The sequence below is a fragment of the Phalacrocorax aristotelis genome, chromosome 6 (genome assembly GCF_949628215.1).
Source record: "Phalacrocorax aristotelis chromosome 6, bGulAri2.1, whole genome shotgun sequence".
NCBI lineage: Eukaryota > Metazoa > Chordata > Aves > Suliformes > Phalacrocoracidae > Phalacrocorax > Phalacrocorax aristotelis.
Window position 1 is genome coordinate 55,651,675 of NC_134281.1, and position 14,839 is coordinate 55,666,513.

At 42.6% G+C, this 14,839-nt stretch overlaps 1 protein-coding gene across 1 annotated transcript in view; it reads right to left on the bottom strand.

The window, feature by feature from the left end:
- Positions 1 to 9,601: 9,601 nt before the first annotated feature.
- Positions 9,602 to 14,839, bottom strand: part of ZNHIT6 (zinc finger HIT-type containing 6) — a 34,889-nt gene continuing 29,651 nt past the window's right edge. The window contains exons 9-10 of the mRNA XM_075098054.1: positions 14,056 to 14,180; positions 9,602 to 9,763 (exon numbers count right to left, since the gene is read on the bottom strand). Of these exons, the coding sequence (XP_074954155.1) occupies positions 9,678 to 9,763; positions 14,056 to 14,180 (211 nt within the window). The 3' untranslated portion in view covers positions 9,602 to 9,677. The remainder of the gene's footprint in view (positions 9,764 to 14,055; positions 14,181 to 14,839) is intronic.

Genomic DNA, 14,839 nt, shown 5'->3' on the forward strand with positions numbered 1-14,839 from the left:
TACTCTTAGTAGAGCATTGTGGTAGGCAACAGACTTAAATACAGCAAATGCAAGAGGTTTCTGTGGAAACTCAGAATTCTGAAAAGCTTAGATTCTCTGAAAATTAAACCAAGCTCTACTACAGCTGCAGCAGTGAACTAGAAAGCTGCGTCTAATTCCTTGGGTAAATGACACTGCGAAGGGGTGCAGGCAGTCTGCAACCCCATGCTCTAGAAAAGATATACAGAAAAAGCTTCTTACCATTGAAAGCGAATGTTTGACAGAGGCTGAGATGTGAATTAGACTGTCAGATTATTCAAACCGGCCTGGAATTTGCAACATAAGGTACTTCATTAGAATGCAGCACATGCAGGGCGATGATGCTGAACACGTTGGGGTGGAAGTGGTCCTCAGGTCTCACATATTTTTTGGTGGTTGCTTTTTGCAAATTAATACGTTTCTGTGGCAGAAGAATGTTTCCTACAGTCTGCAGGAGGTAGTTTGCTTTCACTAAATTCAAATTAAATGAGCTTGAAGCAATGACTTTTGTTAATCCTAATAACCCAGTGATGAAAAGTAAACATACTGTTAACAGAGGAAGAATGTGAGGAATTTCAAGTACTTCTCCAATAGAGGAAAAGGCAAAGCAGCCACTCTTTTCCTCACCTCCCCACTTTTTAAATACGTAATTATGCTTTACCCTGTGGGACACAGATGACATTTGGCTAACCGAGGGAGTCGTACTGACATTTGGAAAAATGAAACGGGGAGCTGAGAAAGCAGCATCAAACATCCGTACTACGCTGGTTAGTGTAAAGCTGCGCTACAGATGCAACCAAAGGGAAACCTGCAACAGGGTTTGTGTTTTGTTTTTTTTTTTTTTCTCCTCCTTGTCACTGGTTAGTTCTCTGGCAAAATACCCTCCCGCAGCCTTCAGTAAGAAAGCTACTTCTCATAAAAGAAACCATAAAAAGCGCGCCTGATTTTTTGAGGCTTTAGAATTGTGAAGGGGTGTCGCCCAGTGTCATAGAGTTAGCTGCAGAAGCGGTTGAGAGTCAACTTTTTATTAGATTAGACGTAAATATTTCAATGAAATAAATGGCCAAGTATCTCAGAAGCTCATCTCTGGCAGCTTTGCCTGAGAAATTACAGCCGCCTCTCTTCTGCTCAGTCACGTTCTCTCCCCGAAGGCATTCAAAACTTGAGCTGTTTTGGAATTCACCACCTGGCCGCCACGCTCAGCTGTATCTAAACTTGTCTGTACAATATTTGTTGACAGTAAAAGTGTAAAACGCAGTGAAGCGCTTTTGTTTGGCTTCTACTTACATCTAGCACCGAACACGTCACTACCCCAGGCGCTCGCTGAGAAACTGTCAGGTTTACAGGTCGGGTTACGGCGTGGAGGGAGGACAAGGACCAGAAGACTCTGCTCACGGACACACGGCAGCTGCATGCGCGTTCCCCGGCACCCCCACTGTCCCACTTGAGTGACACCCACCTTCAAACCAACGTAAGTAACAGTTCCCTGAAAAATTACATATCCGTGTGACTGTACTGCACGCGTAGAGCGCCTGTAACACCCACACCATATATGAACAAAAGCGGCCCTTTAACTCCTGCCTCAAGTGTGGCACTAGCCAGGCCCTGGATTTTATAACCTGCACTTCAGGCTTCCCATGTCTCATCACGCAGAGGGGTGGTTCTGTAATCTGCTCGCTAGAAAACCGCACCATTAGGAGAATAAGGGCTGCAGGAGCAGACCATGCAAACATTTTAAAAGAGCAAAATATGCTAAATGAACTTACCCTGCTGTAAAGCGAGGGAATGAACCCCACTAAAACGAACTGCAAGTCTTCCAGAGCTGGATCTCACACCAGCTGATCAGCCCCCACACAGTCCTCCCTTCACCTTTCGCATTTCACAGCTGCAGCGCAGAACCCCTAAAACCCACAATTCGCACCAGTCTATAAGGAGTCGGTGTCATATTTTGTGTATCGTCTTTGCACTTGCTTTGAAATCTTTATACCCTCTCTTGTCCCATGCCTAAACACTAGGCGTGAAAATATAAACGATAAAAACACAGGGTCCTTTAAGTGCAATCAGCAGGGCTTACAGGTAAGGTTAATGAGCACAACTGTAATTTTATTTCTTGCTCAAAACCTAAAATATCAACATTCTCCTTCAAGATGAATACTAAAAGAGTATTAAGCAGTTCAAACCCTGAAAATAAAGCCACCTGCACTGCATGGAGCTCCTCCAAGCCGGGGAGACCCCAGGAGACTCCCACGTGTGAATGGAGAGTCCCGGCACGCCAGCAGCCGAGCAGCACGGCCGCGGGCATGGGCTTGGGCACCGTCCCCTCCGCAGCAGCCCCGGCTTCAGCCATCCCACCTCTCCCCTCTCATGTCCCCCTGGTCCTTTGGCTGTTTATTTTTAAGCCGCTCCGATTTGTCGCGGCGAGCCCTGCGAGCAGCTGTACCGGTGCGAGTGCTGGGGTCACCCGAGGATGGAGCGTGGTGGCAGGGGCAGGTTGCTGGATCTGGTGCTGCCGCCAAAAGGAGCATTTGTCAAACTACAGTTTTAAGACTGAAGGAGTGTGTAATTTTGTATTCAACGCACTTATTGACAAGGGGTTGATGGTGGTAACCACTATGATATCAGGGTTACATATAAAATCTTCCCTACTAATGAAGGCAACACGGTGAAGACAACATTTCTGCTTCCTTTCAGTGCAGGAATATGCAGAAAACAGACTTCCAGGATTACATTAAATCCTCTCTCGCGGGACGGTGCTAGCTCACTCTCCTGAATGAGCAGCAGGCAGAGGAAAAGCTAACATCCTACCGACAGTGGGACAGCCAAGCTATTAATTAACCCTCGCCGAGCCGAGCCATGAGAACCTCCGTACTCTGTACATAAATTACTGCGGAACCCACAGCAAGGCAGTGCCCGCCGGGCTGCCGGACCCTCCTGTGGACACCTTCTGGGAATGCCGAGGCGGCACCTGGGCTGCACAGGGAACAGGCAGAGACACTGTGGATGGGTGGGATTGCTGCGGGAGGATTTCCTGCGCTCGCAGGCTCCTGAAGCTGCATGAATCCCCGCGCGCTCCGCACAAGGAGCTCTGCCGCAGACTGGGGAATGCAGAACTTCTGCGCTGCAGCTGCACAGGTCTTGAGGACTGAAACAAGAAAGTTGGCGGTGGGCAGTCGTTCAGGGTTGGAAGTCAAACCTACCTACCTACACAGAAGCAGTTAAATGTGTTACCCCAGAGGCTTGCTCTTGCCAGATGCTGGCCCTTCTGAGCTGATCCTGCAGAAAAGCACACTTTGATCCCCGTGCACATTTTAGTTTACTCCTGTTTAATCAGCAGAACTATTTCCACACAGCGCTCAGCGCACAGCAAGGGAAGGCTGTGTAGTTTTACCAGCTGCTCTGCCTCAAGCCTGTTTTTTCATGTAGACACAGCCCTGTTTTCATCTTCACAATTTTTTTCTCCACTTTACATAGCCACGTATAAAACAAAACACAGAAACGTGGAGGTGCCATGGTGAAAGCAGTAATGTACAACTAGCTTTGGAGATACCTGTAAATGCATTTCAACTCACGCACAACTGAACTGCATTGTACTGCAGTGAGATTTGGTGTCTAGAAAATGTAAACCCTGTAAAAGAAGACGTCAACCAACAACATGATACAATAAGCATCTGTGTCTATTACACTGTAATGAACAAACACCAAGAAAGTGAATAGCTGGGATCCAGTACGCTATGATTTCCCTCCCCCCTTCCCCGAAAAACTACAGAGCTATGACTTCTACATACACAATTTATATTGGAGAATATCCTGAAAGACCCCAAGGCACCACTCACATAAGCAACTTCATCTGTCTTGAAGTACACTTACGGGATGGAATGTAGCCACCGTCCAGGAGGAAAAGATTACACAAGGTTTTGTAAAGGTTTTCGTTTACTAGACAGAAGAAATATAAAGGTAGGGTGCATAGACTTGCCCAGATGGGAATCTAGCTAGGACGCGTTAATTAACAACTTAACCTCGTGATGAATGCAGTTTCAGTAAGGATGAAGGGACTCCATTATAGATACCAGTTAAACAGTCAGCAGTGTGCTCCAGCTGTACTTTGAGAACACCGCCTGAACAACAAATCAAAAGGAGCCCGGCACATTGCCTGAGTCAAAGACACCAGTTTCTCAGAAGCTACTGATTTCCTTCAGCATCCCAAACCAACCTGGTTAGACCCTAACTAGCTCATGGATTTGACAAAATCAGACATCGAGATGTCGTGGCTGTAAAACCAGCGAGTCTATTGAGAACTTAGACCAGGAAAACATATTTTACTCCACCGAAGCAGGGACTCGTGCTGGAGTGGAACAATCCCATTAAAACCAATATGGATGCCCAAGCACAGCTGGAAGCAGAGGTTGGGAGAAAAGTTTGACAAGGAGACCACTGTTTTTTTGATATGGAAGTGATGGGGACTTCTCAGGCAAGCTTTTAACACCACCCCTGTCTGCTCTTTTTCCTGAATCTCTGTACCTCATCCACCAAATTAATTTTTACCTCTCTTGCACTTACTTCTACTCTCTATTGGCGCTCTTGGCAAAATGAACGAGTTCTGGGATACAATATGATCAAGTAGAAAATCTGGAAGCGAGGAGTGAAAGGCAACAGGCAGCTTTCACAGTCACTTCTTCCTCCTTGAGGCAGAACTCAGATGACAGGAACAAAGTGGCAATGTGATTTTAGAAACACTTTTGCTTTCTCTACCAGCTGGGATCACGCAGGAATCAGCCAGCTCCCAGTGTGGTAATTTATCCTCTAAATCAAGACTCCCTCTCCCCTCCCATTTCTATCCATGCTTCTTTGGCAGATTATTTTTAACCGGCTCTGACTTGTCACGCAACCCCACAAACAGCTGTACTGATGCAACTGATGCAAAAAGAAGCCTGATGTAGAAGGATTAGATAAATACAAGGAGTACTGTGCCACTTGGAAAAAAATGAAATAACAATCCACTGTTTCTATCACTCGTAGGAGCCCGGAAGTCCGCAAAGACTTCTCCTTGCCCCAGAGGTAGGCAAGTCTCTAGTAGCTTTCCACATTTTACCACTTTATTGATTTTTCCTGCCAAAAAGCCTACTACAGGAAGATAGCCTGGCACTGCTTTTCGGCAGGGAAAGTCAGAAGTGGTGAAAACAGGCCAAGCCAGTGGAACTTTGCTTCCAAAACAGAAAAACGCTACAATGCGCAGAGCCAACGAGGGGAAGAAGCTCTCACAATAAAAGCATCATTAGAGCTAAGTCACCGTCCGACGGGTCACTGAGACCCAGCAGGACACAGCGGGAACACATTTCTGTTATCACAGACAGACAGGCAGCAAAACAGCTATCCCTGTTTTTTCCTGGTTTTACATGTCATCTGCAACTTCCCTTTCAGTTTCAGTATTTATTTCAAAGTTGGTTTTGCTGCCACTTCTTGTTTGTCTTGCATACATGTGACTTCCTTCCATTTCACCACAAATTCCCACCAAATAGAACCATATGCACTGCCATAGCAACATTTTAATACAAACACAGGGTAATCTTTGTTCAGTGAAGTACACGGTTCATTTTTTTTTTTCTCTTATTAACAGAACCTGCATCTGCATACAGTTTAACTGAATGTCATAGCAACAACATAAACACAAATGCAAGATATTTTTTTCCTTTGGAGGGAGAAGAATAAATGTTTTCAGGAAAAGAGCGTGGGACTTAAGAAAGCAGAATGAAATGTTTGTGACCAAATACGGCCTTAAGCAACATCATCACAGCTGTATATTTACTCTCTGAAAGCCTGCTCTTGCAAGGTGTTATACATTCTCAGTTCCTACAGATGTCAACAGAGAACAGCCGTATCTGGCAGGGCAAGGTCTGAACCAGAGCTATGCTTATACACAACGCGGAGGTCGGGCTTCCTGCGAGCACCACAGCGAACCTGGAAATTTATGTATTTTTTCAGACTAGAGCACATGTTCTGCACGGTAAACAGTTTTACTCCTGACGCAAAGTAAAATTGCACTGTTCGCCTCTCTGCATACCTCTAAGACCTAGCGCCAACCACACGTTTTGCGGCACGACCCTCTCTCCCTCTATGGACCAACAATTCCTAATGCAGAGACAAACGCAGCAGAAGCTAGAATTCAGGTGTGTTCATTCAAAACTTAGCTGTTACTCCGACGGGGGTGTAACGTTGTTTACCCATGACAACTCAATGACCTACGCCTCATACCCCCAGGAATTTATACAAAAAAGGAAAAGAACCAATTTCTCTCATATGGCTGACTCAATCCCACCTCTCAGCTATTGCTACGCGCTTAGTTATGCTCTATTTTTGTCCTTTATGGCCTGTGAAAGGGATGACTTCATTAAGCTTTTAATTTCTTTAAGTAGCATGTTCATTCAGGACAAGAGCCTTTACTCTTTGCTTTGTAAGCTGATGGTCCTTCAGCTCAAGTACGCCGTGAGGGTTCAGGGTTTGAAACCTGAAAAGTCTGAACATTAAAAGAAATGCCCTAACGATGCTACACACAACAGCGTGTTCCTTCTGTGACATGTAGTTTATAGTGGGAAATAAATGAGTAAGCGTAGTAGGCATAAAATCAAGCACTCGACGCACGCTGGCGTTGAATGATGAAGATTAAAACAACATCACGCAGTTTTCATTCACAGACATCATCTGTGCTGAATCAAGGCAGAGTCCTGTAGGGATCCTTGTATTATTACAATAGTATGTTTTCAAAATGGACAGAAGTGAAGTCTTCCAGGCAGCCTCATCTCCGTGTCTTGAATTTCAAGTGCTTGACCAGAAATTTAAAAATACAGCTTTTAAATTAAAATGCACTTTCTCTATTCAGCTTATTACAAGATGCTTGTTCTGGGCTAAGTCACTCAGAAAGGAATAAAAAACTTCCCCAAACTCCCTACGAAAGTGCTAAAAACCATCTGCCTCGCCAAAGAGCGCATCAACTTTGATTAAATCAGTAACATTATTATTATGAAGAATTACCACTGTTGCAGGGCCTGCACTGGTCACCTGCCATTAGTAAGGCTGTGCTTTTAGCCAGACTGCATAATTTTGATTCATTTTCATAAACAAAATTTGGAAAAGTTTAGCAAAACTGAATAAAAATATCTGAATTCCACCTTGACTTGCATCTGACGAATCACCACTGTTCAAACTAGTGTAAGCGTTTTCAAAACCAAGTAAAAATAGGTAAATAGTAACCTGGGAATGAATGGCAAACGCTACCAAGGCCTTTTACTCTCAGTTTGGTTGAACTCTGGAAGATGACCCCCAGCTTTTTTTGGGAAATTTCAGTTCTAGTAACCACCACAGGAATGCTCCTTAATCGTTTTTAAAGCCTTCTTTAAGATAGGAAAAGATTTAAATCTGAAGGATAGATTTAACAGCATCTTCATTTAAAAACAAATTATGGTTGTATTTGACTCACAAGGAAGCTTAAACTAGATTTATATAAGAAAAAAACCTGCAGGCAAACCCTTTCATACAATTAATGAAAGCCTCCAAGAGCGTAGGGAAGTAATGCAAATTACAGATCTGCGCTCCTCAGCCAAAGACTAATCACACACACATGCAGATCAACACTAATATTTGCAGCGCTCTAATTTCCACTGCGTGCTATGAATCTTAACAGAAATGCCATGCCTTTACTCCAGATGAAACATTTTCTGGCAAATGAACTGTGGCAGTTTTGCTGTTCTGCTCTTTTATCGGTGTTATTATGAACGGGTTCAAGACTGGTTTAAAGTAATTTGTGGCTACCAAGTCAGCGTGCAGTAATCACTGAATAAGAAAAGCTTATTCACTTTCACTGAACTGAAAAAATATGAAAGCAGCACCTATAGCTAGGAATCCTGGTCCTTTAAAAAGGGTTAAAAAACCCAAACATTGAAACAAGAAGTGGGCAGAGGACCAACAATGACTAAAAAAGAAAATAGAGCGCAGGTGGCTACTGCCAGGCAAGAGAAAAAACTTCCCTGTTTTACCAGGGGCTGCAAAAACACCCAAGGGAAAGGACATGTGATACCGCTGTGAGAAAAACTAGCATGCGACTACAAAGGTCTGACGTTCTTTCTGAACTTCACTAGCCAGATGTCATGGTGAACAATTTTTTAATGACAACTTGTTTGCAAAGGTGCGGGGGGAAAAAAAAAAAAAAAAAACCTTCTAAAACTTTTAACATCTCAAAAACCCTCTCTGCGCAGTGTGACTGGTAGGGAACCGACAGGCTGGTGCCCGGAAGCCTAGACTGAGAGCCCTCTCCTGCATCGCTGACACAGCCTTTTGTTACCTCAACAAGTTCCTTCACTGCTTTCTGGTGTCTTTCTGCCCGTAACGTCAGCACTGGCAGGAAGAACATTTATGACTGAAAAGCCACCTTCACGGCAGTTTAGTGCGCATCCCACGCCACCAACTTCTGGCACAAAGGTGCTGGGAGGCAGACTAGGGTAACAACCATGGCAGCAACAACCTCACAGAGCTGTTTACAAAGAGGTCACGTCCTGAAGGCTTCACAAGTGCTGACTTAGCTAGACCCTTGCAAACTAACTCCAACCGCCTATGCCAATTCCTGAGAACTCCCTGGTGCCAGTGTGCAGAGGGGCCCACCTGCCTCACGCCGCTTGCAGCACACACCATTCTTGTCCTCCCACAGACATGGGGGACTTGGATACGGTGACAAGTGGTCTGGGATCTAGGAATCTTCTTAGAAGTTAGTAACAGATTGCTCTTGTCAGCAGATGATACAGTGCAGGACTTTTTTTTTTTTTAACGTTTATTTGTTTTTAAGTAGGTAATTTAGTTGATATTCCAGTAAATACTTACAATACCTGGCTTCAGTAGGTAACTAGTAATATGAGATGCATAACAGAACCATTGTTTAGAAGTCTAATACGTTAGCACTAGTGACATTTCTACTGATTTTAAAACCCATGCTAATTTAGAAGATCAGGGCAGAAGATTAAACATACAGCAAACTGCCACCCTGAAAACATGGTTTGACCTGTCCTTAATACATTAAACAAGATGCAACCAAGTACGAGAGAAGAGAAAAAAAAAATAAATGTATTGCACCAGGCACCCAAAATGTCATCAAAGAAGATTAAAGTCAGAAGTACAGTGAGATAATTTGCAGCAGCTCAGCATGACAAAGAAATACCCTAAAAGGAAATTAATCTAATGGAACACCAGTGGTTTTGTTTGTTTGTTTTGTTTGTTTTGGTAAGTCTAAGCATTAAGACTCAAATCCACATATAAATACAAATATGTGGTCAGATACTTAGAAATCAGACACTGAGCTGTTAGGGTAAAAGGTAAAAAATATATTGTTGAAACTAACTTGGAAAAACTTTCAATTTGGGTTACTCTGATTTATTCAAGATATAGGGACAAAAGGGTGCAATGACATCAGTTTTCTTCTAGAACCAGCAATTCTCCATCTCTTTATTTACATTCCTAAATAAGCATTCCTGAATCCAAAAATAGGCAGGCAGTTTGGAAGTGCTGCCTTTAGTGATAGAAGCCAAACCAAACCTCTGAGAACTCAGTTGTATAAAAAAGGATTTAATTAATAAAAAAAAATAAAAAGGCTCTTTCCACCCTCTTCTCCCAAAGAACCGTCATGAACTGTCCCGAATCTCTCCTTCTTCCATAGATGAAAGGGATGAACTTTCACTGTCCGAGTTCTCTGCAGATTCACTGGCATCTGAGGGTGTAGGACAAACAAAAAACAAACACGCAGTTAGTTTCAGCAATATTGTTTGCTCATCAAACAGAAGCAGCTTCCTATCTTCTTTTCCTTTCAATCACACTTTCCTTGAGGACAGCTATTTCATAAGACATAACCAGTCTCATAACAAGGGGGAAATCCCTGGGTAGGACTTGGTCCTTGAAGGAGAAAACAAGACAATGTTGAGAATTTCTTTTAGTTGTTGCAACTTGGTCTTACAGTCAAGTAGGTAAGCAGAGTAGTTATCCCCCACAAAACTCCTCCTCTTCATCCACCGAGAATTTCACATTGTTCTCTTGGCTTGCTTGTTTTAAATGTTGTTTTCTGGCTTGCTACATATATATTACAACTGTAATGAATGATTAATCATTTACACTTTTTTAGCACTTCAGTTAAGACAGGGAACTACTGAGAAATTCTAAACAGAAATGGAGAATTAAGATAATGCACCTGTGTACTCCTTCCACATGTTCCAGCATCCCAAAGATGGTGTTAAGCTGTGTGAATCCATGAGCTAAGGCTGAGAGGTTAACATTGCACAAATACTTGTGCTTTAGGAGGACATGGGTGTTGTGGTCTGCTGAGATCGTATCGTGAAGCGCTCATTTCCCAAACTGGTCTTCAGCCTCACAGCCCGAGACTCCGTCTTCAACAAGCACTGACCCCGGTCACCTTGTGGTGAGGTCACCAAATGCCACTGGTCGGTGGCGCTCAAGCAGCACAAAAATAAACTACAGCAAAGTAGGCCCGTGATTCACACTCTGCTCTCATTGTTATTTTCAGTATTTGACCTGACTATGAATTTAAATAAGTTTGAGCATTTAATGTCAGAAGCTTCATTAAGGAAACATGACTGAAAGGGAGCTGATGCAATATAGGTACTGTCATGTCAAGCAAAGTCCTACAGCCAGCAAACAGGGATAATACATAGGACACAGTGTGCACCTGTACATTTTCAATGGAATTTGTTCAAGAAAATAGAAGCATTTCACCCAGAAACATCGGAGGTCACATTTTGTCTACATTAAATCTAGTGTATAATCAATTAACATTTATACGCCAGATATGTACCGAGTAATGCACACAGTAAGGACTGTTTTTGCCCCTAAGTCCTGTAAAAGCTCCTATAATCCCCTACTATCTTCAGCCATGACTGACCTTGTATGCTGAAATCAGAGCACCTGTAGTTTTTGCTACAAGCAAGTCAAGCATCAAAACATCACATAAAAGAATGTGGCAATCTTCTGACTCACAGTGAAGCTCAACAGACAAATTTTAGGTTTAATTTAGTCTGTTACAGTAGATTTTATTTAACAGGAATTACAGATTGACTTCACTCGAAAGGAACATATTTTTATGGTGTTGATAGCATTGCCTATAAATTAAGATTGCTCAGGCCTTCCCACCATAAAACTGTCTGCACTTTACTCATTATGTAAAATTTAATCTCTGGGTTTAAAATTTGCAGTGCCAGTTTCCTTCCTCAATCCTTATTTTCTGTATTTTTTTGAAAGTTTCAGTTAAAATACTTCAGCCATTTCTGAGAACAAGGATAGGAGAAATAGGCTTTGTCCTCATTAAATTCTAGCAGTCTCTCTTTGAAGGTGTCCAGCTCTAAGCTCTCCCCCAGTCTTTGGGGGTAGTAACTTGGATCGTAGGGGCGAATGATCTTTCCCCAGCACGTGCCTGTTGCTGTGGCTATGAAAACTTCCCTCTGTTCTTCCTGGGGAAGGGGGTAGATCTGAGATTGCTCGGTAAATAACCATCATTTTAGAAGTTAAATTTCCACAAGACTTTGTTTCTTGTCCTAGCCCGGGTCCTTTGAAAACAGACTCTGGAGGGCTATGGTAGTCGAGGCCCCCGTGCCACAGCAGACAACCCGCCAGACATCCACTCATCAACGCGGCAGCTGCTTGCCTGGAATGTCAAGGGGAGGTCAGCCGGACAGGCGCTCCGAGACAAGTTGCCCTCCGGATGCCCACGGAGAGGGAAGGCAGAAAGCAAAGTTGCTACTGGCAGAGCTAGGATAAGCAAGAGCAGGATGGATGGCTTAGGAGGAGTGTGCAACTGATACACAAAGCCGTATGTGTTGAAGACACTGGACTGCGAGTAACACACGAGATGCTGCAGCAGAAAGGTTTCTTCTTGGGAGATGGGAGTGGGCTACAGCACCTCTCCCGTTACAACAGACTTCTCCCTGGAGAGTCTGGAGGTGCGCCCCAGATTTCCACCCTTGGCAATTATCTGTGCATGCAACCGGTAAGCAAACTAAATACTGTTTTCCTCCTTTATTCTGTAAAGATGACACACGACAGAAGAGTACAATAATTGTGCCACACTTCAACAAAAGTGGTATTTTGTTTTCAAGTGGAGTAACAGTAACAAAAAAGCCCTCCTGTTTTTATATTCATGTTTGGAACATGCGCTTCCTGAAAGAGTCTGGAGTTACTGTGACAGGCTTCCACTCTTAACAGAAGAGCCTCCAAGAACAAAGGGTCCAAACCAAACTCATGGCTGAAGTTCAGTGTTAGTATCTTAACTAAGAATATGTAAAAAAATAAATTATGATAAAAGCTTTGAAAATCATGTTATTTTTGCCATTAGCTATTAACCTTTGCTATGTTATATCCAAGACACCTCAACAGTGAGCTATGCACTTGATTTTTATGGAATCTATAGAAATAGTTGGGAAAAAAAAAAGTAGGAAAATGAATGGTTCCCAAAACCTGAAACAGCTGCCAGTGTTCCCTGAATACCAGCTCCAGGGATGACTGCTAACTGAATGATCCTTGCAGCAGAGGAAGGTCACTGGCTTGAAGACACACACTTGCACTGCCCTGTGACAGAGCTAGGGGCACCTCCCCAGCTGTTACTGGCTCTCTCTTCCCTTTGCCCTTCTACTTCGCCTTTACAGAATCAGCTAGGTGCTGCGGCAGCACCTCAAAATACAGTTGCTCAGTCAACACTTATTTGAATCTATGCCCCTAAAAGGACAACCTCCCTGCTAGCTCAGGAGACAATGACAACTACCCTATTCAGATTAAGTTTCTGAGTCAGTCAATTTTAATTCCTTCCTGACACAGTGGTAGGGCCGACTACTGAAAAGCAAGGGACCTAGATCAAGAAACAATAGGTAAACTGAAAGTACCCAGTTTCCCTGTACTCCAGTATACATATGTGCACTCCTAGGGTGAATATTAGTGGACCTAATTGTTCAGACAAGACCCCTACCTCATCCCCTGGCATGGTGTCTCGCTCTCAGAAGCTCTTGCAGTTCACAGTGCAAGAAATGTTTGCACACGGTTTCTTTGAGAGCAGATTGCTCCAATGGATCATCTAGCCAGAACAGCCATGACCCACGAAGTTTGGTATCACTGGTACAGTATTTTCAGTCTCATATTTATTCAGTCAAACTACATACACATAGAGCCATAGTTGAGTTGTTGCAGGGAAACAGCCATAGCAAATATAGTTCAAAGCTTTTCCTCAGACATCAATAAAAACCACAGATTGGCTCATCACTGAAAAGTATGGAATTTGATAACTAAGGTGACTAGCCAGGGGACTAAGAGGCAACAGAACTGATTCCCTGCATCAGCAGCTGCAGAAAGTGAAGCTGAGACATGAAGCCTTTATACTGAGGAGAAAGATGGAAATTAACTTCAAAACTAAAATACTAATTCCTGCCAGACCTGGACTCACCTTTCAGTTAACTCCAAGATGAAAGTTTTCCCTTAGCTGAGACTATTCCAAAGTGTGCTTTTAGCTCACTCAAAAACCTACTTTGCCATTACTGTTTCTAATAATTATACTGTAATTCAGAATTATTTGTCCAACGTTAGGAATTACGCTAGGAAATAATGGAGAATGATTTCTTTGCATGATTAGCAGGCTTATTTAAAACTCATCATCCCCAGACAGCTTGACTTTTCAGAAATAACCAACTCTGTCACACTTCGCTACATACAAAATTCAACAGAAGTCTGAAGAGTTGTTTTACCTTAGTGGCTAAAAATATACAAAACAAGAATCAAGCACCAGTAAACAAAGTTAGGAAAATCACAACACAGCTTATGGGTGTAAGCCATCAGCCAGCGGTTTTATGGCAGAGCATTTGTAACAGCTTTTTTATAACAATCTTTTAGATTCAGAGGGAGATGCAAGACATACTGCACATTCCTGGCATTATTAATAGGTGTATCCTTAATTATTGTTTATTTAACTAAAATATCTAAGTATAGCATAACAGGAAATAAATATATGCTTACCTTGGCCAAGAACCACCATGTCCTTCTTCAGTGTTTTCAAGACCACAAATAACGTTGGATACTCAATTATTACTTTGCCTTTCAAATTGTCTAGGAGGCTTCTACTGGCATCCAGTTCATTGTACCTTAAAAATAAGAGAGAAGTTTGTTTTGGATTCTAATACTACCAAGGACATAATGTACACTTTCTGGAAAAAGGGGGGAGAAGCAGCTTTCTGGCAATTCAGAGGATTTTGATTTTCAGATGATATCATGTTCAGAAGAACTATCTTATGATTCAAATAACATATTCAGTCTTATTATCCAACTATATATTTTTTTAAACCCTCCTAACATCTCAGCATAAGAATAAGAGGAGAATCAAAGTCAAATTTCTCTAAGGATTGAAACGTTTTCTGAGTTCTTCATGAATATCTTTACCAAAATCGGATACGGAGATAGGGTTATCAAAATGGATACATTTATGAAAATCAGATCCTAAATTAAAAATAATACTTCATATTCTACTTATGGCCTATAACACTACAGGTTTATTTTACATGGTTAGTAATGTACCATATTTATCATGTTTGCTTATGAATTGTCAGTGAAGTAGTAGGAAGGTGAAATAAAATGCATATCCGGACAACCACTAAAGCAGAGGTATTGGAAGCACTTAGAGCTTGTTTATGTAGAAGTAAGGGCTCTGATACCCAGAAAAGATGGCACAATATCCCCATTTATGCCTAAACAAACCTCTGCTTACAGCACCGTCTGCAAGAAACCCGCTGTAGAAATCCCCACA